Source organism: Crinia signifera, chromosome 4, assembly GCF_055691185.1.
Source record: "Crinia signifera chromosome 4, ASM5569118v1, whole genome shotgun sequence".
Classification (NCBI taxonomy): Eukaryota; Metazoa; Chordata; class Amphibia; order Anura; family Myobatrachidae; genus Crinia; species Crinia signifera.
Window position 1 is genome coordinate 109,932,861 of NC_139220.1, and position 24,328 is coordinate 109,957,188.

At 43.1% G+C, this 24,328-nt stretch overlaps 1 protein-coding gene and 1 long non-coding RNA gene across 2 annotated transcripts in view; one reads left to right on the forward strand and one right to left on the reverse strand.

The window, feature by feature from the left end:
• The window catches only part of LOC146074284 (uncharacterized), a 307,386-nt gene that overhangs the window by 252,899 nt on the left and 30,159 nt on the right, over positions 1-24,328 (reverse strand). The gene's annotated exons all lie outside the window — the stretch shown is intronic.
• NR1H4 (nuclear receptor subfamily 1 group H member 4) overlaps positions 6,275-24,328 on the forward strand; it is an 82,484-nt gene continuing 64,430 nt past the window's right edge. The window contains exons 1-2 of the mRNA XM_083182211.1: positions 6,275-6,411; positions 21,639-21,787. Coding sequence (XP_083038337.1) covers positions 21,703-21,787 — 85 coding nt within the window. The 5' untranslated portion in view covers positions 6,275-6,411; positions 21,639-21,702. The remainder of the gene's footprint in view (positions 6,412-21,638; positions 21,788-24,328) is intronic.

Consider the following 24,328-nt stretch of genomic DNA (forward strand, 5'->3'; position numbering starts at 1 on the left):
CCATCAAGAAGTAGCCGCGTGGGGTCTTCGCAATAAAAAAATGTGGGGTGCTGAACTGTCAGAGGGGTGTGTTTAGCACCTCCTATTGGAACTCATTGCAGTAAAAGAAATAAAAAGTCTATAACTAAACATACACTAAAAACAAGGACAGTGCACGCAAAAAATGTACACTGTAATGCATACTACACGTCACACTACATTCCGTAATGCCCATTACACGTTATGCCACACACCTTAATGCTCAGCCATAATACCTATTACATATTATACCACACACTATAATGCCCATTACATATACCACACGCCATTACACTTTATGCCACATAAGTGCCGCTTACCTACTTGCTCGTTGCCAGTGGTTGCATGCGCATTGCCAGGGGTTGCAGGATTTTTGCCAGGGGTTGCAGGCTCTTTGCCAGGGATTTCAGGCTCATTGCCAGGGTTACATATCCATTGCCAGGGGTATACATCTCCCCCTCTTCACTGCCCCAGAGAGAGGGAGCATGGACAGATTAGATGGGAGACACTGCGCCGGAGAGAGGGAGCCCCAGCCAGGTGAGATGTGAGACAGTGCGCCGGAAAGAGGGAGCCCCGATGCTGTGAGGGGGAGCCAGGCAGAGCAGTGGACAACCCACATGACAGGTCAGCGGCTATTTAAAAATCTGGCCACCCAGTGGCGTAACTAGAATTTTTGATCCACACTGCGAAAAAGTTTTTGGTGCCCCCCCACCCAAGTTTGTTGCATTGAGTTCTGCAGTTATACATGCATAATAAATTATATATAAAATATACAATAGACCACATGGTCAATAGGTCAATAGGTCAAATGATCAACATAGCATTTTTCACATTTTTGTTTCTTTTTCTAACTTTATCAAGCATTAGCATCCACATGGACTACGATTGCAAACGGTACCTTGTCTGAAGTATGGTGATAAAAAGTGGTACACTAATTGAGGGTCCGTTTGCTGCAAGATAATAACTAACACCCCAAAGGACTCATGTTGGCTTTTCATGTGACAACCATTTTCATGTCGACCTTTTCTTTATGTAGACCTGTTTTCCATGTAGACCTGTTTTCCATGTAGACCTTGTGCATGTCGACATTCTACTGTCAATCTAGACACTGTCGACCCAATGAACCAAACCCATAGGCAGCACCCCTCTAGTGTTGACTCTTGTCACTCCAAACAATTCTAATACCATTCTGTTCAAAATACTTTGATCTGTGCAGAAGGTTGTCATGCCTAAGGATTGTACTTGGTCATGGACGTAGTGGAAGCTTGGCTTATAGATCAACTTTATCCACCTAAGTGAGTAGACCTCAGGGAGTGATGTAGAGTGCTGGGCCCGAAGGAGTGGCTGAGAAGACGGAGTCCTGAGGTAAGTATAATTAAATTAGATTTTATTGAAGATAAATATAAATCAGTGAAAAATAATTATTACTGAAACTGTAATGGAATCGGTGGAGTTCTTGGAATCAGCTGTAACCGAAGGGTAATGGAGACCGGACTGGAACCATATAAAAGCTGGAGTTGGCTGGAACCAGTGGGGGACTGGAATTGACTGGAACCGAGAATGGTGTGGTATATTGATGGAATATCTGATATGGAGAGAACACTGCAGGAAAGTATGAGCGCAGGAAAGAACCACTAGTACCGACTTTACACTGGAAAGCCCTTGCAAACCAGGTACAAAATCCCGGGTGGGACTCGGATTGCAAGCACTTTCACACTAGTTGCCTGACCCAGTATAAAGTTGGGTGGGTGGCAAAATCGGGAGGCAGGGCTGGGGCGGTGCTGGGAGATGTCAGCATTAGGGATGCCAATCCCGGGGCATTTTTCAATCCTGGGAATCGGGTTTTAAAAATGAGCAATCCTGGGATTGTGCTGTATGTGTATGTGTGTATGTATGTGTATGTGTGTGCAATCTATCACACCAAGGACATTAGGTATGCCAGCTGTGCAATACAGTGGCATGATGTCAGGGTAGCATTATGAGTCCTGGCTCAGGAAGCAGAGAGAGGCAGCAGCATTTGGTTCCAGGGCAGGCGACAGGGGGGGTCAAGGGGGACACCTGTACCGGGCCCCAAGCTTGTGAGGAGCCCCAAAGTTCTGAAGGGCTGTAAGCATAGCTGCGGCAGTGCAGTGCCTAGAAATGATTTATAAAGGCACCCACCTGGATTCCTTTAAGGGTACTTAACCAGACACCCCTCCAGTATTAGTGAATATTAATTGTGTCTTTTGTGATAATAAAAAACACATTCAATAAGCGGTATACTAAAAATGTTCTGCTCAAGGGGGCGTGGTTAGGGGGCCCCAGAGATATCAGTGTACCGGGCCCCAAGATTTCTGTTGCCGGCCCTGTTTGGTTCTAATGCTGCCAGTACCTGCTTTAGACAGCGTGACAAAGTGGGCTGTAAGATGCCAATGTCTCTTCCAGAGACCTGTTGAAAACTGGCAGTAGCCAAAAAGGTTATGGTATTTTAGATCCACAATGTCTAGGTCAACCACTATAGGTCAACAGGGTCAAAAGGTTGACAGGAGTTTTCCCAAAAAATGTTTGTGTCTATGTCGACAAAGCTCGGTATGGACACCGTCTACCAAAAAGTACCACTTTCCCTTGCATGCTCTGGGCACGGTGCCTCACTGCGCTCGGCACACTACTATATTTTCCCTACACGCCATAATCTCATGTTGACTTTTTTCATGTTGGCCTTTTGACCCTGACAAACTTTTGACTCTGTTGACCTTTTTGTTCCTGTCAACCTTTTGACTGTCGACCCTTTGTCACTGTTGACCTTTTGACCCCGTCGACCTAGAGTTAATCTATCATGAGTCCAGGTACCAGTTAGAAAGTGCAACACAGCTAGGAGTTTGTTCAGGCCTGAGACCAGTGCCTGGGTGTTCTGTATCAGGATATAGGTCCAGTCTGATGAGATCATACAGATGGAGAATATTGGTAAGATTGAGCCAGAACATCTGTATGACCTCATAATCCAGCAATGCGTGCAGGTTCAGGTGCACATCCGAGGTACCTGCACAACCTGCTGACCATGTTCAGTTTCCTGATCCTGGCATCTTCTTCTTCGCTGCTAACAGCCAGGGCCAGATTAACAATGGGTCTGATGAAGCTATAGCTCCAGGCCCACTCTCCGAATAGGCCCATTTTGTAGCTTTCCAACGAGCCCAGCCCCGCGTCGCTAGCCACCCGGGAACTGGAAATACCGCCAGGCAAACCGGGAACATTTTCCCCATAGGATAATATGGGACTCGCTAATTTCGACCTCCACCCGGTTCCAACGGCTGCCAGTTCCCCCTCCGGCATCACAGAAGCTTGAGGTTGATCTCAGTTGAGCTCATATAGCTGGGCCTTCAATCTGATACCTGGTCCATATGGGTTCATTGGTTCTAGAGATATTGCGGGTAAACCAATTTTTTTCAGTTCTGAAATGTAATTTCATGGCTGTTCATGTTATTTGAGGACAGATTTCTCTGGAACCAAACGGCCCAGTTTCTCGGGACCAAAATCATTCAAAGCCTACATGTAAATGGGTCAGTTGGTTCAGAAGATATAGCTGGTTGTTTTAAGGGGGGCGGGGGTGGTTTTCTCTCCCCCTTACACCAGAAAATGCAGGGACTAGGCTGATGTAAAAGGGGCCAGTCCGGGAATGTCCCTGCATGATCCTGGGACCATATTCCCAGGTAAGTCCCTGCATTTTCTGGTGTGAAAGGGGTATTATTTGAAATAGCAGTGCTCTGAATACAGCCGGGCAGCCCCCTGCTCTCTGCCCGGCTGTCAATGGCTGTCATTTCTGCCCGGCGGCGGCTGTCCCCAAGTTACCACGAGCATGTATTCCCCCTTGGCAATGAGCATGTAATCCCACATGGCAACGAGCATGGAACCCCTGGCAATGAACATGTAGGTAAGCAACACTTATGTAGCATAAATTTTAATAGGCATTATGGTGTTTGGCATAATACGTAATGGAGATTATTCTGTGTGTCTTAACATGTAATGGGCATTATGGTGTAAATTTTTAATGCGTGCCAATGCCCCTATATATGAAGCATATTGTGCCTTATTGTCCAATCTGGTATAGTGCAGGCATGTCCAAACTATGGCCCTCCAGCTGTTGTGAAACTACAAGTCCCATCATGCATTGCCACAGTTTTGCTATTAGGGAATGCTAAAACTATGTCAAGGCATGCTGGGATGTGTAGTTTCACAACAGCTGGAGGGCCACTCTTTGGATATGCCTGGTATAGTGTGTATTTTGGCTCAATCCATGTGTCACAATGTAAATTTTTCCTTAATCTGTGTGTCATAACGTGAATTGTGACTCAATCTGTGTGCCATAGTGTGAATTTCGGCTCACTCGGTGTGAATTTTGTCTCATTCCATGTGGCATTATGTAATAGAGGCAAGTACAGTATAAGGGGGTTACTATTGTGTTGCATGATTTGTATAAGGGGTATATGGTGTGGTAAAGTTCGGTGACTGCATAAAAGGTGCTGAAATGTTGTCTACCAAGTTTCAGCTTTCAGTATTTTTTTTATGACTGCAGTGCCGCCTCACCCGCAAGTATCTTAGGACATTGACGTCCTGCGGGTGCACCTTTGGAGTGCACCCACCAATATATCTCCCTGCATTTTTCTTATGCCAGCCCCCTGCCTTTTCTAGGCATATATAATTAGTTGAAAGTATTTACACAACTACAGACACACCCATGAGCAGACCACCCAAACAGAACACTGGTCACGCCCCCACATTATTAGGTGCTGGCCACAACCCCTATTATTGCACATAAAAGGCCCTTGATCATTCAGCTCCAGGCCCGTTTAGACCTTAATCTGGCACTGCTAACAGCATTAAGTACCCAACAGCCCAACCTGAAACCCGGTTATCCAGCACATACAGTAAGATGCCATGTTTGGAAAATAAAAAGAAGTGTGCGTGTGTGTGCTTTTACATTTTATAAGCCACACATTTGATCTGGGGAGTAGCTGTGGACTGATATGTAAATAATTTCACGTGTGAAAATCTTCAACATGTGACACTTGCATCAAAATCATGCTGTATTTGACATTCGTATTTTTTAAAGAAATTCATTGGTTTGTGATCTAAATACGTTTGTATTCCAAAATACGAATTATTAGTAAATTATTAGTAAATTTGTAAATTCTGAAATGTAAAGTCCATGTTCTTACGATGGTGTATTCTTTCGTAAAACGAAATACGGTTGGCAGTTCTTATGGATTCGACTGTTAGTAAATTAGCAAAGAAACATTTACATTTGTATTTGCCATCGAATGGATACAAATATGTGTATTCGTATCACTTAGTACATGTCCCCATTTACCTCTCTACAAGCTTTGATAACTCTGCCTAAATATTATCATAAAATAAAAAAATGTTTGCAAACTCTCCTACTATTTTTGTCAGCTCTTCTCAGCTCTGACTTCCCTACCCCCTTACACCTTGCTCTTGAGACATTAATTGAGACATTCTCTACTACTATCTGACGTGGAGAAAAAAGTATGTACGTTTATTTCTGAAATAAAAAATATAGTTCTTGTTGTCGAAAAAACACATTAAATACATGTTGACTAGACAAAACCCTCTGGTATGTAAGTGGCTACAAACAAATAATACAAATATAACATACACTTTTGTTAACTGAAGAAAAGTTAAATATACAGATTTAGTCACTTATACCCCTTTCACATTGCAGCTGTAACACGGTATATTGCCGTTTTTTTAGTGCTTTAAAACGGTTCCAGCTGCAATGTGAAAGCTACATTGTCAATTTACCGGTTACAGAAAACCGGCATTTTGACACATGTTAAAAGGAGGATCCTACACGGTTCGGAGCCGTTTCACCTGCAGTGTGAACAGCTCAGAAACGGTATTTGCTACAAATGATAACCACACTTGATCCCCGCCCACAAGCAGGAAAAAAACATTTAAAAAGACATTGTATGGCTTTCTATGGGTGAAACGGGTTGAATCTGAAAGGTACAAAACGGTATTTAAACTGCAATATACCTTTACATCATGCAATATGAAAGGGGTTTAACTGGCTTTTGACCAGTTTTAAGAAACGTTTAGAAAATCGGGTTGAAAGCAGGTTTTTGCAATGTGAAAGCAGCATTATGTCTGTTTTTTTAAAATTGGCTTCTAGCCCAGTACCGTATTCTTTCGGAGAATTCCAAATCTGTTTATACAAAGTAAAGACAACCAGTTAATGAGTAATCCATGTATCTGCTGGACACAAGCAGTTGTGCGAGGCCAGAAGCGAAACAGCAGGCTCATTTCTCCACGTAGGTTTCTGAAATTCAGAGGCAGAGAAGTACCCTGATATTATTTCTGACAGCCCGTAAACCGACATCTGTGGAAAAGGCATTATAGGTAAGTAATGTTGTTATATCTGTTGTTCAAAATGTTGTAGACTTTAAAACGTCTAGTTACATATTAGAGATATAATGTGGTCAACGAAATGTGGGTTATTTGTATTTGCATTATGGGTTCTAGGAATTCAGCAGTTTATTGAACTTTTACATTAAAGTCAGTAATTTACTACAATATCAATTCATGGAACCATCTTATATTGCAAATATTAAAAACATATGGTCAATAACGCAGATCAAAAATATTATGTAGTTCATTTCATTTTTAATGAAAGTATTATATTAAATATCCCTGTTCTGCTGTTAGCAAATTGTATGAGAACTTTTGTTGTATCACCCTTATGTGGTATTTGTAACATAGCTTTTAGTGACGTGTTCTGGGATAGTTTGTGTGCTGGCACTCTGCTGGAAATGAGTGATCTGTATTAACCACAATTGTCATTAAATGTGAAAATACAGATATTCCTTAAAAAAAACTTCTTTGTGCAATGGCCCTAATGTATATGCTTTATGTATGGGGGGGGGCTTTGTGATGCGGCTGCTGCACGAGGGGGGGGGGGGCATGCGGCGGTGGCCCTCATCCAGTCATATGGCAGCTTACACTTCTTACCACTGATGTGTCATGTTGCTGTGTGTATAACCTGTACAGCGGAAGCTTGGGCTGCATTCTTACGAGTTGGACTGATGCCAATGTCCTGGCACAAAGCAGAGGAATGAGACTGGGGGAGACGCTGGGGTCAGCCTGCATCAGCCTGCATCAGCTATCCATCTGCAGGGGAAGGGGGGGCATGTGGCAGCCACCACCGAGTTGCTCACGGGGGAGAGGAGAGGACTGACAGCCTCCATCGTGGGGGGTCCCTGCTCCTAACTACCGCCCCCCAGTGGCCAGCGCCCTAGGCAAATGCCTAAAGCTGCCTAGTGGTGGCACCGGCCCTGCAGATGGAGGCTTTGCTGCTTTCAGAGTTTTTACAAATGTGAGTCCTAGTGGGACCTACGCATGGGGAGATGTGCTGAGCATTCTGAGCGATACTAGATTGCTCAGAACGCTCAGCAAGATCACTCAGCGCACATGGATGTGTTAGTGCCGTGTGCTGAGCGATCTGTTAGGGCCAGTGTTCTCCAGTGAGAACACTGGCCCTGACTGGCGATTAACTAGATTTATCCAGTTTTCTGGATATTAATCGGCAGGCGATAGCGATGCATGGGGCCGCGCATCACTATCATTATGGACCCTACACACAAAGCGATGTAGGGGCATTTTCTAAGCGATCTAAACCGCCACGTGTTTAGGCCCCATAAGAGTTGTTCTATCTGAGCTATCAGTGTTTCTCATTACAAACCTCATGCATAAAGTGCATTACTGATTTTTTATGGTATTCTCTGATAGCTCCTTTGCATTATGGGTTATCATGATTCCTGCACGCCTGCCAGGTTTCAGAATGTAACTTTATCCAGTGAGTTATTTCCTGTTTGAGGTGACTGAAGTTAATTGTAGCACTTTCTACACCGTGTACTATTGCAGCAGGGAGAAAGCTATGTACTCAGCTGACCTTGAACTGTACCACACATGTAAAGTTTTTCCCTATACAATACTGCCGAGTAAGATGCGTGGAATCCAAGCTTATAATGTAAATAATAGCTTCCAAACGGAACCCTGCCTTAAATAATCAGATGGCATATACTAGTATTGATTTAAGTGTTACTCATGTACAATTGGGCAATGTGTCCCTACAGCAATATTAAATGGTGTTAGGCTATTTAGAAATAACTACAAAGTAGGCGGTCATGTCTTCTAACCTGTAGCAATTTATATTTACTTTGTTGGTCTTGCCTAATAAAAAAAGATACTGACAGTTGTTTGCTGTGTGCTACAGGACATCCCTGCTAATTATTAAAAAGTCTGTATAACTTACTACAATTCATGGAATTCATTGAAATACTCAAACTTAATATTAACCTGCAAATTATTTCAAATATTCCAATTTAATATTGAAAGTTATGGTTACATTCATACAATTCATTTGAGAACCTTGTTTATAACTTTTAGTGTAGCCTGACCTAACATTCTTTATTTACATTTCTTCAAAAACAGGGGAGAGAGTTGCTATAGGCATCATTTTTATTTATTTATTAGGTTACCTCTATAGTACTTATATTGTATTACGTAGAGTTTATCAAACAATATTTAATCATTTGCGGGTGGAACTTACAATCTAAATTCCTACCCCACACAATATGGATAATTATGTCATAAGCCAGTTAATTTACAAGTGTGTCTTTAAGTATGTGGTAGGATTCTTGTGTTGTTGTATGTGTATTCCTACTTAGAGCGATATTCAATCTGTGCTGATATTTCCGCCGGCGAAAATTTCGGCATTCGCCTATGCAATGCTGTCATTTCCTACATCATTGACCTCAAGACCCCTAAAGTGGAGACAGGCAGGGAAGCACCCGGTCCCCGCTCCTCGCCACTTGCTGAGTGGGACATGCGAATGAGTGAGTCGCTCGCACATCCCCGTCCGCCGGCCACACCTCCTGCTAGCGCTATGGATGTGTCTTGTTGGCTGAGGCTGGCTCCATCTGTAGAGGACCAAAACCTTATTATCTAAACCAGGTCTCCCTGTGTGTACTGATCCTTTAAAAAAAAAATTAAATGCATCTATAATATCAGCCCCTTTATGTTCCCTGCCGCTATGAAGGGAATTCAAAGCGGAAATATAAGTGGATGGTCTAGCACCGTGATTCAAATTAGACAACAGAAGGCCATTTTTATTCCCATGACAGTAAAACTGGAAGTTAGTGTTATTAATATAGAGATATAGAGATATATGAGAATCTGCCTGTAAGTGAGTGGTTTTATTATGTGGGGAAGGACCGCGTATTATTATTGTTTATTTATATGGTGCCACAAGGGTTTTGCAGCGCCTAACAATACATAAATGAGCAAAAAACAAATAACGAATGACAGTACAGGACAATTTAGGACAAGTACATGGTAAATAAGGATAGTTACATCAGGGGACAGGACACTGAAGCAATTATCAGGGTGGCAGAGATGTATATATTCTAAGAAAAGTACACGAGTAAAGAGGGCCCTGCTCATGAGAGCTTAAAGGGGATGGTAAGACAGACAGGAGTGACACAGAAGGGGTAGCAGTGAGCATAAATAGACTGTTAGGATGAAAGATGGTTGGGTTTTATGAGGGAGGGTGGGAAGATAATCAGTTAAATTTTAGACATTTTAAGTCCAAGAAAGCGCTGGATCATCCAAGAATAGATAGCAGAGACACAGTTCGAAAAGAGTGAGGAAAGAGGGAGAGGGATCAGGAAAAGAGAGGTAGAGTGGAGTATTATCAGCATTTAAGTGATATTTTAAGTTGAGTGAGCGAATGACCTCACCCAGAGAGGGCGTATAGAGAGAGAGAGAAGAAGAGGACCAAGAACAGAGCCTTGGGAGACACCTACTGACAGTGGAAGTGCAGCACAGGTGGAGGCAATAGAGGTACAGCTGGGCATTTTCAAGACTGACAGTGCGTAGAAGGTAGTCAAGGCATTTTGTGCCACCAAAATGTCAGCAGACTATTCCCTTTCTTCACATATGAGATTATCTAAAACCTTAGCACAGCCTTACTTGTTTGCCACAGCAAAAGAGGGTTATCTGTGTGAGCCTGATTGTTCTGTAAAATTCGACCCATCTCGCTTCCAAAGCCTTTCTAAAATTTAAGGATGTGGCCAGGTAAGAAGGAAATCTCCACTCCCTATGGGAGAAAGATTGGTTAGAAATACTCATTGGTTCTATCTGATCATCCAGGAGTTTGGGAAATAGGGAGGTAGAAGGGAGCAAATTATCGATACACAACAGAGTGCCGTGTGCCACAGACAGACACAAGTAGTCCCTTTCTATAGGGTGGAGCACCCTCCAGCAATCTATTAGGTGCAATTGCTCCGCGAAGTGGGAAATACCAATAGCAGGGGAGGGAGGAGGCTGTTTAGGGGTCGAAGATTTATCCAGGGATGGCAATGCGACTATATTAAAGTCTCCACCGACTAACAGGTGAGAATCAGAGTGAGGGTACAACTTAGTATTCTACTGAAAAAGTTCTTGCAATAATTATATTTTAAATAATATACATTCTTGAAACATGGAAATTTTGACAATCACACATCTCCCCGCAGGTCAGCGTAAAGCTAGGTAACCACTGGATTAAGGGCCAGATGCACTAAGCTTCAAGAGTGATAAAATGGAGAGGGATAAAGAGCCAGCCAATCAGCTCGTAAATGTCATGCCACAGGCTGTGTTTGAAAAATGTCAGACAGGAGATGATTGGCTGTTTTTTTTTATCACTCTCCATATTATCACTTTTTGCAGCTTAGTGCATCTGGTCCTCATTCTCTTTCTGACTAATACAGCTACCCCTCTAGCTTTTGATGTGTAAGAAGCATGAGCTGCAACCAAATAACTCATCTGTACAAATTTTGCATGCTCCACATCAATTAAATGGATTTCCTGTAGCAACACGATATCTGCCCTGTGCTTTTTTAGGTATGGAAGGCTTTTTTTACGTTTAATTATTATTTCTACATTCCAGGAGCATAGTTTAATCTGTGCCATAAAACACTAAAGGTAGAATATACCAATCAAAACCCACAGCAAGCTTCCCACTCTGTGGAAGACCAGCAGTAAAGGAAGGAAAGAACACACCCTAAATAACCCACAGACAGTAACCCCCCCCCCCCTCAACAACCCCCCCCCCCCCCCCCCCCCAAAAAAAAAAAAAAACAGTCAAAGACATGAACATCTCAAACAAGCTAACAGGCAGAAGTTGTGAGCCTGCAAAGCGATTCACTGCATGGTATGGTATCTCCGTATAAACTGTGTGACAGAATACTCATCTAGAACACTCCTCAGGCATCATAACCGGGTCGGCACCCCTGTAATACTGAGACAGGGTGATCCAATATAATTAAACCAACAGCGGGCAGATGTCTGGTGTGTGGCAGGTGCCACATTAATAACATAAACAAAAAATAATAGTCAGACCACCCCTGTGTATATTAATTCAATGTTCCTGTGTAAGGATTTCTTCCTGCATGAGGCATTCCACATTACTCCTTGTGGACATAGTTCAAGCACCTAAAGATGGTGGGTCTAGGACAGGCGTTATTCTCCCTATGATCTGGGCCCAACTGGTGTGCCCTCTCTATCACCAGATCAGCACAGTCAGATTCAATATCCAGGAGGACAGGCAGAGAAAGCTTAAGAAAATGGTGGAGGGCTGGCCCTTTAACTTGTTCAGGCAGGCCCATCAGCCTTAAATGATTCCGTATCAACCAATTTTTAAGGTCGTCAACCTTATTATCAGGGGATATACAGATTTTTGTAGTGCAGCATTGTCAGCTTTCAAATCATTAACATCATGATCCCAGACAGGCTTCAGCCTGTGAGACCCTGTGGGTCAATTGGGAGAGATGGTCTTTCATTTCAGTGACTGTGACTTGGAATGTATCTGTCTGATCTTTAAACATAGGCTCAATCGAGTCCCTGATGGCTTTAACCATCTCATGATAGGTGTCAGGGGCTTGAGATGAGACCTGTGTGTTAGCTAAGGGGTCGGCAGGGCAAGCAGAGAGAAGACCGACCTCTGGAGACCCCAGCAGGGGAGGCATTGCAGAGCCCAGCAGTGGTGTACTTGCGGTAGCCATGTTGGGAGCATGCAGAGTCTTAGAGAGAGAGCCCCAGCGTCTTGTCATGGGGATAAAAATCTTTCCATGCAGCACCTGGAGGGTCAATGCTATCTTCATTGAAGCAAATAAAGACATTTCTCAGTGACTCTCTGGAGGATGGATGCAAGGTCGCATGTCTACTGACAGTTGTTTGTAATGCTGAACCTTGTCCTGAGGATGGTCTGTATTGGACCAAAACGTAACGTCACGTCGATATGCTTGGTTATCAGATGCCAATAAAAATCAGTTGATGTTTTACTACAACTTGGTGAGTGCCCTCTTCAATTTCCCATATATATATATATATATATATAGTATAGGTATCCAAATAAATGAAGACCAGAGGCGGCACTCACGGTGGGTTGAAGAAAGGCAAAAATGTATTCAAATCATGTGGCAAAACATCACAATAACAACCATGTCAGCAAAAACATGTGTCGACCAGTTTCGAGGCTTGCGCCCCTTCCTCAGGACGGCTGACAGTGCAGTAAGGCTTAGACAGCAAATAGTGCAGTGCAGAAAACAACAGACTTGGTGAACATAATGGTTTAAATAGATAAGCACACTTACGTGACCATTATAATCTGATCACGAAGTGACCACTAGCTTCCGGGTGGGCGGTGGCAATCAACCTGTCATCCATGACACTATCAGGCATTACACCAATAGCGCCATCGATCCCTTCAACAGTGGGCCGTCATACTCCCCTCAGTTGAGGGGAGTATGACGGCCCACTGTGTAATGCCTGATGTGTAATGCCTGATAGTGTCATGGATGACAGGTTGATTGCCACCGCCCACCCGGAAGCTAGTGGTCACTTCGTGATCAGATTACTATGCGCTGGGTATGTTATTTAACACTTTTATACTGTTTTTTTCACAGCGATATACTTGCGATTTAGACTCTTTATCTACAGTACTGATATTATACCCTGTGAGATTGGGGTTAACCCGTTATGTGCTGATGTGAGATACATGGAATTGGGTATTCCCTGCTTATGCAGGTGGATTGAATTGGCTTAATTACTGCCCTATATAGGTGTGTTGTTTGTGGCTTGTAGATCAGTTGCCTTCTATGTGGGACACAGGACGCCATGATTAAGGGCCTGTAACAGGTCCGAAACGTCGGCTTACTACAAATGAACTTGATGGAATAAAAAAGCACTTGAAATATTGCTGCTTGGTGAGTGCCCTGATTTCAAATTATGTATATATATATATATATATACATATATATATATATATATATATATATATATATAGATAGATAGATAGATAGATAGACGTTCTTGCAATAACACGGCACTCCAGACAGTTTCCAACTTGTAATAAATTTATTGAAGCATCTCGGCAACGTTTCAATACATCAGTATTATCATCAGGCTCGATGCTTCAATAAATTTATTACAAGTTGGAAACTGTCTGGAGTGCCGCGTTATTGCAAGAACGTCTACATACCCCCTGGACGAGGGCACCCGATGAGAACTTCAGATTTGGTGGTTGTGCCCGGCCATCCAAAGTATATATATATATATATATATATATATATATATATATATATATATAAACGAAAAAAAGGACGCACTCTCCAGGTTTTTTTTAAATGCAAGATAAAATCAGCTGTATATTTGGTAAATCATCAGACATGTAGTATCATAGTATACTCAACGTTACGTAGCGTTTCAGTCCATCTAGGGACCTTCATCAGGAGCTGATCAACATAGGCATCCAAAAATAAGGCACAGCATAGACCACACAGCAGGTTCCTACAGTTCCTACTGCTGTGTGGTCTATGCTGTGCCTTATTTTTGGATGCCTATGTTGATCAGCTCCTGATGAAGGTCCCTAGATGGACTGAAACGCTACGTAACGTTGAGTATACTATGATACTACATGTCTGATGATTTACCAAATATACAGCTGATTTTATCTTGCATTTAAAAAAAACCTGGAGAGTGCGTCCTTTTTTTCGTTTATACATACGAATTTGCTTGCCAATTCTGGATGACACCCTAGGAGTTGCACTATGGTGGATGGAGTGCGATCTTGTATTACATAATATATATATATATATATATGCGGATGACCAGCAGTTTAGATGCCGGAGGTCAGAATAGTGACATTGGCATTCTGATGGAGGAAATCCCAAAAGGTTTGCTCTATGCTAATGTTGTCCGTATACTTACTGTTCAGCATCCTTGCAGTCCGTAGTTCGGCACCAGCATCCTAATTGATGTTGAGATTTTGGCGGTGGGCTCCCATCGGTAGTCAGGATTCCTGTGTCGGTAAAGTGAGTGCCAGGATGCTGAATGCTTTTTTCTGCATGTCTACAGAGGCACTTAAAATCAGCATGGTGACCCAAAGTGTGACAATGTTAGCAATGTTTCTGCACTCATGTGGTGCCGTATGCAAAAGATGCAACTGCAGTGGGTGCTCTTTTGCATGGTTTTGCTTCTGTCCTGATTACCATATAATTTAAATAGCATACAGCAAATCGCTACCCCTGCCATGCTGACACACCTGGAGCTCTCAACTAACAGTGGCTGTCAGCTTATCTATCTGCTTCCCACAGTGCTGACATACAGCTGAGCTCTCTGTTAACAGTGGCTGTCAGCTCATCTATCTGCTTCCCACAGTGCTGACAGACAGCTACGTTCTTTGGAGAGACAGGAGGTTTGGGTTTGGCTTTCCCACCTTGACATACCCAGCCCTCTTCCTTGTATGAAATGATAAAAAGAGATGCCAGTGGGACCAGGGAGTGGGGGAAAGCAGCAGGGGAGTGTGCAAGCAACCAGAGAGCCACGCTGAGGGAGCAGAGGGGGGTTCAGGGAGCCGAGCCAGGCAGGGGAAGCGGCGGGAGCAGTGGAGCACTTAAAAAAATAAAGAGAGGTCTCAGCCAATCAATGGCTGCCTATTCATTTGTATTGGCTTTTTTTAAGTGCTTCACTGCAGGCCCGCAGTCTTCCCCTGCCAGGCTCTTTGGTTCCCTGCACCACCCCCCCCTGCTCCCTCCACCTGGCCCTCTGGTAGCTGGTTCCGGGCTGCACATAAGATTTAGCAAATCTTATGTGCAGCCCGCTCAACCTCCCGACTCCGATCCAATGCACACGGGACAGCGCATCGGGTCGGAGGGGATGTCTACATGTGCGATTTATGCTAATTAGCGTCTGTATTTTCAATTAGTAAATTAGGGATCACCATTCTTTTGAATGGCGATTCCTATTCGTATTTTCCGATGTCGTAAACATTCGTATATGTAAATACAAATACGAATGTGCCAAAAATACGAATACGAATATGTGTATTTTTGGCATACTAAATGCCAAAAATACAAATACGCCTACCTGGCCTGGAGTGAGCTGGTCTCACCCCAGAACCATTTAACCGCCTACAGCAGGCATGTCCAAAGTGCGGGGGCCAATTGCGGCCCGTGCCGTCATTTCAAGTGGCCCGCAGCCTCCAGCCGGGACATAGAGTGTCAGGATGGGGAATGGAGACAGTGATGACCGTTCAGAGAAGGGGGGGGGGGGCAGGCTGGGGGACATAGAGTGAATGGGGGCAGAGTGGGGGACATAGTGAAAAGGGAATCATACAGTGAAGGAGGGTTAGGCTTGGGGACATACAGTGAATGGAGGCAGTGATGGACATTCAGAGAAGGGGGGAAAGCTAGGGGACAGATTTAATGGGTGCAGAGTGGGGAACATACAGTGAATGGGGGGGCATAAAGGGAAGGAGGGGCAGGCTGGGGGATATACAGAGAAGGATGGTCAGACAGTGGAATATAATGTGAAGGGGCAGAGTGGGGGACATACAGTGAATGGGGCAGGCTGGAGGAAATACAGAGAAGGGGGTGCAGTCTATGGAATATACAGTGAAGGGGCAGTCTGGGGGACATAAAGTGAATCGGGGCAGAGTGGGGGACCATTCTGATGTGATTAATGATTCAAAGAATGTCAGGCTGAATGTCCGGCCCCCACACATTTTCACCTCACCAAATCTGGCCCTCGTCGCAAAAAGTTTGGAAACCTCTGGCCTACAGTGTCTGCCCCTTCCTCTCTCCCTTACCCCCTCCTTCGCCCTTTATTTATTTTTTTATTTCTTTCACCCTTCCCTTTTGCATTATTTTCTATACTCTTCTTTATACGAATACTACATACCATATATACTCGAGTATAAGCCTACTTTTTCAGAACATTTTTTATGCTGAAAAAGCCCCCCTAGGCTTATACTCGAGTGAGGGTCCCACTTGAGTCAATAAGTTTTCCCAGTTTTTTGTTGTAAAATGAGGTGCCTCGGCTTATATTAGGGTCGACTTATACTCGAGTATATACGGTATGTCTCTGATAAAGATATACTATGCTTTTTTTATTTTTCTCTTTATTATATTTAGTAAAAAAAAATTTTGGGCTATTCTAATAAAATATACGTAAAAAAAAAAAATACGAATACGCCTAAAAAATTTGTATTTTACTATGCAAATACGAATTTATTAGGCGTATTTGCCTTAGTAAATATCCTCCGAAATGGAAATAAACCAGCTAAAATTTTAAATAATCAACTAAAACTCTAATTACCATATATACTCGAGTATAAGCCTACTTTTTCAGAACATTTTTTATGCTGAAAAAGCCCCCCTCGGCTTATACTCGAGTGAGGGTCCCACTTGAGTCAATACGTTTTCCCAGTTTTTTGTTGTAAAATTCGGTGCTTCGGCTTATATTCGGGTCGACTTATACTCGAGTATATACGGTAAATCAAATTAAATCTGGTTCCACTTCCAATTTATACTCATTATCTGAACAATGTTCTAAAAATTGTTTTAATTGTACAACTTTCATTTTGATGTTAGTTGCAAAAATAAACATTTGATAATGGGTATAAATGTTATCAAGTTTCCTTTGGCATCAAAGATAAAATAAATGCTGTTGTGTAAGTAACGATTGTTCTAATTATAGCGACAGCCATTTAAGCTAATCATTAGGAGCAGGATATCAATGTTAATTGGTAATATATATAAACAAAGATGTTCTATGCTGAAAAAACTAGACACATTTATACTAAAATGCAAAAAATAGATTCGTTGTATGTTATTTACAGTGTCATAAGGTTATGGACTACTATGAAAACTCTAGATATAAACATTTTAGACATACTACAACACATGTTTAATCTTTTTTTGCTTCCTTAGTTTTATTCTTTAGCTTTTTCCTTAACGCATATTTCTGTGAATATTATTTCATATTAAACTACATACAAATATGATTGCTTATAAATTGTATATTTTTGTATATATACAACTGTAGAAATATAGCTGAATTTTAATTAACACTGAGAAATGTCTGGAAGAGAAAGGAAATTTATATTGTAGACATAAAATGCGTTTCTGTAGGTAAATCTTTCTCTAATTGGCCCATGTTCAACAGTATGAAAAAATAAATAAAGCTATGACTTGCAGTAAAAAACATTGCACAATAAAGGGCGGTATTCAATGTCGCCGACAAGGTGGTTTGTGCAGCGATGTTTGCTTGTTTTTGGCGAGGATCGGGGGAGGGCAGTTGAATACTGATGGCAAGCTATTGGCACTGCTTGCCATCATAGCTCGCCTTCAGGGCATTGAATATACGCCATAGAGTAGGATTATAAATATTTATAAGGATTATAGATATTGTGGGACTATGCAGTATTGGCAGTAAGGATATGATATTATAAGTGATGGAAGGAAAATAATATTACAAAAGAGGTCCTGCTTGCGGGAGCTTACAATCTAAAGGGGAATGGGAGACAAACAATGGGGTAAAACGATGTAAGCAGCATTGGGCAGTGGGTTAGGATGAGAGCTGCAAGGCTTTAAAGATGTTGTTCTTGAGAGCCCATGGATAGAGGTGGGAGACAGGAAGGACAGTTAAGAAGAAGTTACAGTAGCCCCTTTTGGAGATGACTAGTGAGTGGTTGAGGGTCTTAGTTGCCTCCAGGGTGAGAAAGGGTCTGATCCTGAAGATAATTCTGAGATGGAAACAACAGGACTACAAAAGAAAGGGTGGATGTAGCCTAGGCAACTAGCCGGGCGCTGATGTGGGGTGTGTCGCATAGCAGCTACTAAAGAGGGAAGAGCAATCCCTCAAAAACAAAATACACAGAATATGTTCAGTAAGTCTAATACATATTAACTAAAATGAAGCCACAATTTATTTATTTTTTTTGCATTTGACAATGTTTAAATTATTAGTATGTTCACATTGTTAAGTTTATTAGCTGAATAGTTAATAAAAAAAAAAGGTGTTTGGAGTGGAGTTTGTTTATTCATTTTAGAAAAGTCTCCATCAATCTGTATCTGCAGAGGATTACTTTTTGTCACCCAGAACTACTGGACATGTTCTGTATCTCGGTTATCAGGTTTATCACTGCCATTATTTGTGATCAAGGGTCAAGCAAATACATTCAAAAAGAAAACAAAGTTTGTGTAAGCGCTAAAGAACTAATTGATATTGCCTATCACATGTAAATAATAGTAAGGGGCAAATTTACTAAAACGAGAGCTCTATTGAAGATGAGATGTTGCCCATAGCAACCAATCAGATTCTACTTTTATTTATTTAGCACCTTCAAGAAGATACTAAATAAGATCGGATTGGTTGCTATGGACAACATTCCATCTTCAGTAGAACTCCCATCGTAGTAAATTTACCCCTAAATACCTACTTGATTTCTAGCTGTAAAGAAAAGTAACTACACTACCGCTCATAAAAATGACAGTAGGAGTATGACATAATTAATCCCCAGATTTTTATGATCTAAAAATCCAAAAAAAAAAATTTCAGTCCATGTTTTATAGGTTTTAAAATGTTTCATTTGGGAACTTATTGTCACGCCGTGCAGCGGCGCCAGGACCGGCGCCGCCTACTCACCCCGTCTTGTCCTTCGGTCCTGGCGCCGCTGTGGTGCTGGGCTGCAGGCAGGAGCGGGGGGCATGGGGGCGCCAGGTCGGTCGGCGGGTCCAGTGCCGACACGGACGCTGGCTCCCGGCTGTAGGCGCCGCAATCTTGGTGACGTCACGTGACGTGCTGGCCGGACTTGTATTTATCACCTCAGCCACCAGGGGGCCGGGTCTGTAGCACTAGGCTGGGTATAAATCCCAGCAGACACCGTGCCTCAGTGCTGGAACAACTCCAAAGTATTCAGTAGCCTCCAGTGTCCTTGCATGGTACTGCGCTCCCTGTACTTCTCTGGATCCAGCTCCCTAGTCCCAAGTATTTGTCTCCGTCCTGTGTCGTTCCTCCTGCCCTGATCCGTCTCTGCTCCGTTTACTCCGGTCAAGTCGTCACTTCCAGTCAAGCCAAGTCGGCACCTTTATGTTACAGTTGCTTTTTGGACAAGTCGTCACTTTCTTCAGTTTAAAGCCAAGTCGGCCATTTACGTTATAGTTATTCTTTCAAGCCAAGTAGGCCCGTTCAGTTCCAGTTATTACTCCGGTCAAGTCGTCACTTCTTCCTGTCAGCATTCCCGGTTTCCGTGCCTCATATACCATTCCTGCTCTGCATCTACTCCGGTTCCCCTGTCATCCCGTCTCGTCCTGAAATACCTGTTACAGCAAACGCCTCCAAGTTTGCTCCTACCGGGCTATCGTGGGTGCTCCGGGTGAGGGGCCGCGACCTGCTGTCCAGACGCAGCGAAAACCAAATCCCCTTGCGGGGGTCCCTGGAGAAGACCGCTGGGCAGTTAGACTCCGCGCCCTCACCTCGGAGTCTCCGCTAAAACCCACAGCCCCAATTTATGCAGAGGCCTTATATACAGCCGGCCAAGTTCCTGGGGCCTCGAGGCCAATCTCCACCAGAGCAACTCCCTGAGGTGGGTCCTCAAATCCCGCCGATCGTGACACTTATATATTGTATGAACATAAAACAAAACCACATTGAGCTCTCCTCCCACATGCTTTAATGGGATATGGCAGCAACACAAATGAGCATGGCATGGTGTGCTTCGTTTACATAGAAAACCTTCTACGTTAAGCTGCTATATGGGGCAACAACATAGCGGACACATCTGTATATGAGGCTCCTTTGTAAGAACAGGTGCCGGGTGGCTGACCGGCAGATTCCGACAATCATTACACTGACGTCAGAATCCCGACTGTTAAAACAGTGAGAGATGGGCAGCAGCTATTCTCCCTTGTGAGGGTCCACGGCCCCCATAGAGGGAGAATAAAATAGGTGGCGAGCAAAGCGAGCCACTGTGCCCACAGCGTGGCGGTGTGCTCGCCCCGCTGTCTGAGTCCCGGCAGTTGGGATTCCACCGTCGGGATAATGACTGTTTTAATGACATCCTACTCCCCTCCCTGTATGACACATGCCAGAACAGCCTCCAACTTCTTGGCTATGGATACCCCCAATGGTTCAGGAGTCACTTTGGTTCTAACTTCCTGTATGACCTGAAATGCTTCTGTCATTGAGAAAGTTGCTTCGTCCAGCTTCTTGATTGCATATTCTAGGTGGGAAATGTTAGCCTTTCTGTAGCTCAACACATGTAAAGCTGGCACTGAGTGTAATGCTCTCTCAGCATTTACAACAGAAATAGATTCATGTTCATTTATTGCATCAATGACCTCCACAATGCATAGTTTTCTGCATAGTGCTTTGGGTTTGAGAGCCAGGTCCCCACTATGTTACTACAGGTTATGTAGTGACATATTCAATTTAATCCTTACCCCTCCGGAGTCCCACAATGATGGCAGCAGTGCTGCGGAAATCGATGGAAAAATGGCTGCCACTGTTGCAGGCAGAGAGGAACGGTTCTGGATGGATGGGGTGGCACATGGGCCTCTTCTTTTTAAATGCCCATAGAGGGAAAGGTAGCCATGGAAGCATATCCCCGTATATAACGATTTGACTTTAAATGACTTGAATTAGCGAAGAAAGGATCTTCTGACTACAGAATGCTGCACCTGAATTGCTTCACCTACCCCGTCTGCCAAAGAGAGGGGCTCATGCTGGCGCCAGCGGTGTGAGAGAGGCGCTGAGTAGGCTTGCCAGAAACGCCGGGGACAGAGATGCAGTTCCGGCAAGCCTATGCTGATAACGTACCCAGGGACACTTAAGCAGCCGCGGGAACACTACGCCACTTCTGACTAACTACGCTGGCTGCGGGAACACTACGCTGATTCTGACAGGAACGCTACGCTGATGGCGTAACTGCCGCCATGACACTACACAAGTACCGGTTCTACTTCTTATTTATTTAGCACCTTTTAAAAAATAATAGCTAGGATCTATTTGTTTACTATGGGCGACATTTTTCCATCTTCAACAGAACTCCCGTTTTAGTAAATTTACTCCTAAGAATCCAGGGCTTAGACATAACCATGGTGGTCAGTGGAGACAAGCAAATGATGTACATGTAATAAGAGTCACATGATACTGAATTCCAAAACTTGCATAGCAATCCGAATTAATCTATATTAATGGGGGATGGTCTTCTTTTAATTAATGTGTATTTTCCTTTATTACAACAGGTTTAGACTGTCCCTGACATCTACTGTATCTGAAGAAAAGAAAATCCACGGGAATAGTATCTGGATGGAATCTGAAATTGATATTTCCGGTTATTGTCATCATCCCCTAGACACAGGGATTTCTATCCTAGACAGCGCAGAATTTGCTGGTAGGTATAAAACTACTGAAAGATGATGCACACTGAACATAACAATGGGACAAGTCAAAGTTCATTTCAGTAGAACTCTATGTACAATCTGAAGGATGAGGTATTTCTGCACTAGCAAGCCCTCGTGATAACCATGCTCGGGTCCTTTCTATGGAGTGAGAGATGCTGGGTCTGATGTATCTGCTTCACAAAATAAACCTCTATATATTCTGGAGAATATGGCAAAAATAAACATTTCTGAAATAAGCATACTTAAGGCCTGAGTCAGTCGCATGCATATTCTCGGAGGGTAACCCTGGCTCACCTATCCAGAAGTTGAGTCACAGGATACTAGATATGCTTTCTTCAACTATGTGATACTTTGGCAGTACGTAAACGTTCACCTTAGTTTCTGATCTACCAGGGAAAACCCTTATACATTAGATCATTTGAGTGGTGCTATATATCTCTTGTCACACCCCTGTGTGGCTTGGGACACCTCTAGTTGGTAAGTATATTGCTTCCTAGTAATTAAACTTTAACTATACTCCGTAATGGTCCTCTACCTTTTTGACTGTCTGTAAATACCCAGTTTGTTTTATCATGGTTTCCAATTATAAAGTGCAATGGAATTTGCTGCGCTATATAGGAAACTGTTGATAAATAATAATTACGTTTTATTGCTTTGCATCACTTCTGGTTGGGATACATATTGTAGTACTTTGCATATAAATAACATTAGCATATAATAACGAAGATGTCTTATACATTGCTAAACCAGTTACTAATAGTCACTTTTAATTAGTATTATAAATAGGTTCAAACTTACTTATACACATTTATTACATCAGTTGTAACTACAGAAGACTATTTTTTCAGCAAATAAGTGATCAGATCAGCATGTAAAATTTACATTTATTGACATCAATCCAACTAATACGTACCCTTAATAGTGGCGGATTTTTGGTTTAATGTTAGATTAGTGGGCAATACTATCCAATCAGCTTGTGAGGACTTCAAAATGTGCACCTCCTTTTTGTTGTAAGAGATGATGTATATTGTGGCATACAGTTTTGATTGTAATTCTCCCTTGAATTTTGTATTTGTTAGGTGGAATGATAAATATGGTTGGAAGGGAGGATATTATCCAGTAATTAAAGTGGTTTGTGATCTGCTTACTGCTTCCTTATTACCGGATATCCATGATTATGTAAGTCAGTGGTTCTCCGATAGCTTGCTGTGCTGGTCACTAATACAGTGACTACCATAAGTGATGGGCATTATCTCATCTCAATTTAAAATGTCAATGAGGCAAAACTTTAAAACTGGATACACTAGGCTATATATTGAGCATTTCAGGCAATGGCTTATATACACAATATACAGTATATTAAGCCTATTGGAGGGAATGTAACCCCCAATATGTTTGTCAGTGTGCTTTGGCCTCACCTACTATGGAGGCTCTGGGGATACCAGGATTGCTTTCCCCGTCTTGGCTTTGTAGATGTGGTCTCTCTTGACACACATCAACAACTACCAGCATCCACTTCCTGCACATGTGCTCAATCCCTCCTCCAGGACCCAACCCCCATAACTGTCATAGGGCTCCTACTCTAATATACCTTCGCCTCACACACCCGATCTCTCCTGCTCCTGGCACGTGATGCTCTAGAAATCTCTGGTACCTTCTTGGTTTATACACATTTCTATGTACAGTGGCACCAATATATATGTGCCATAAATGTTGCATTTAATATCATCTAGTGTGTACACACTATGTGGGTGATTCTAATCAACTTGCCAATCAGCGAGTTCGCCCCCCCCCCCCCCCGATGGTTGTGGGACTGCACATGGTCTTTTATGCGCATATGCAGGTCCCCCTTCCAAACGGCATTGGCGACTTGCATAGTCGCCAAGCGAATTCATAGAGATCAAGGCAGGATGGGCAGTTATTGGCAGGGACGGGCATTCTCATGAAAACACTGTGTGTTCAATAGGCCAGGGGCAGACGGCTGATGTCACAGCCCTGTCTTCATCCCTGTCTTCATCCCGGTGCTCACAAAAATCATTCCATGATCGTTGACCTTCGAATGCTTTCCCTGGCACCTGCAGCATGTGAGGGGATGTGTTTTCGTAACACATTAGCTTGCATGGTTGCAAGGGGAAACGGCAGCGGGTATTCGGTGGGGCGGGCTCTCTGGTGTTCGGTAAGCTGCGATCTTTTGCCAGAACCAGGCCCTTTGTCTCTGAAAATGCGCACTTCCACCAATTGTCAGCAACATCCTCTGTCATCTGAACATGCAAGATAAGGGATGACATTGCAGGCAAGGTCCATGGTACAAAACATCCCACGGCTGCTGGCATTGGCAAGTGTAAATGCACTTCACATAGCGGGGTTATTCTGATTTACTCGGAAAGGCACAATCACTCTCTAATGGACAAAACCATACTGCACTGCAGGTGGGGCTGATGTAACATGTACAGAGAGAGCTAGATTTGGGTGTTTTATTGTTTCTGTGCAGGGTAAATATTGGCTGCTTTATTTTTACACTGCGATGTAGA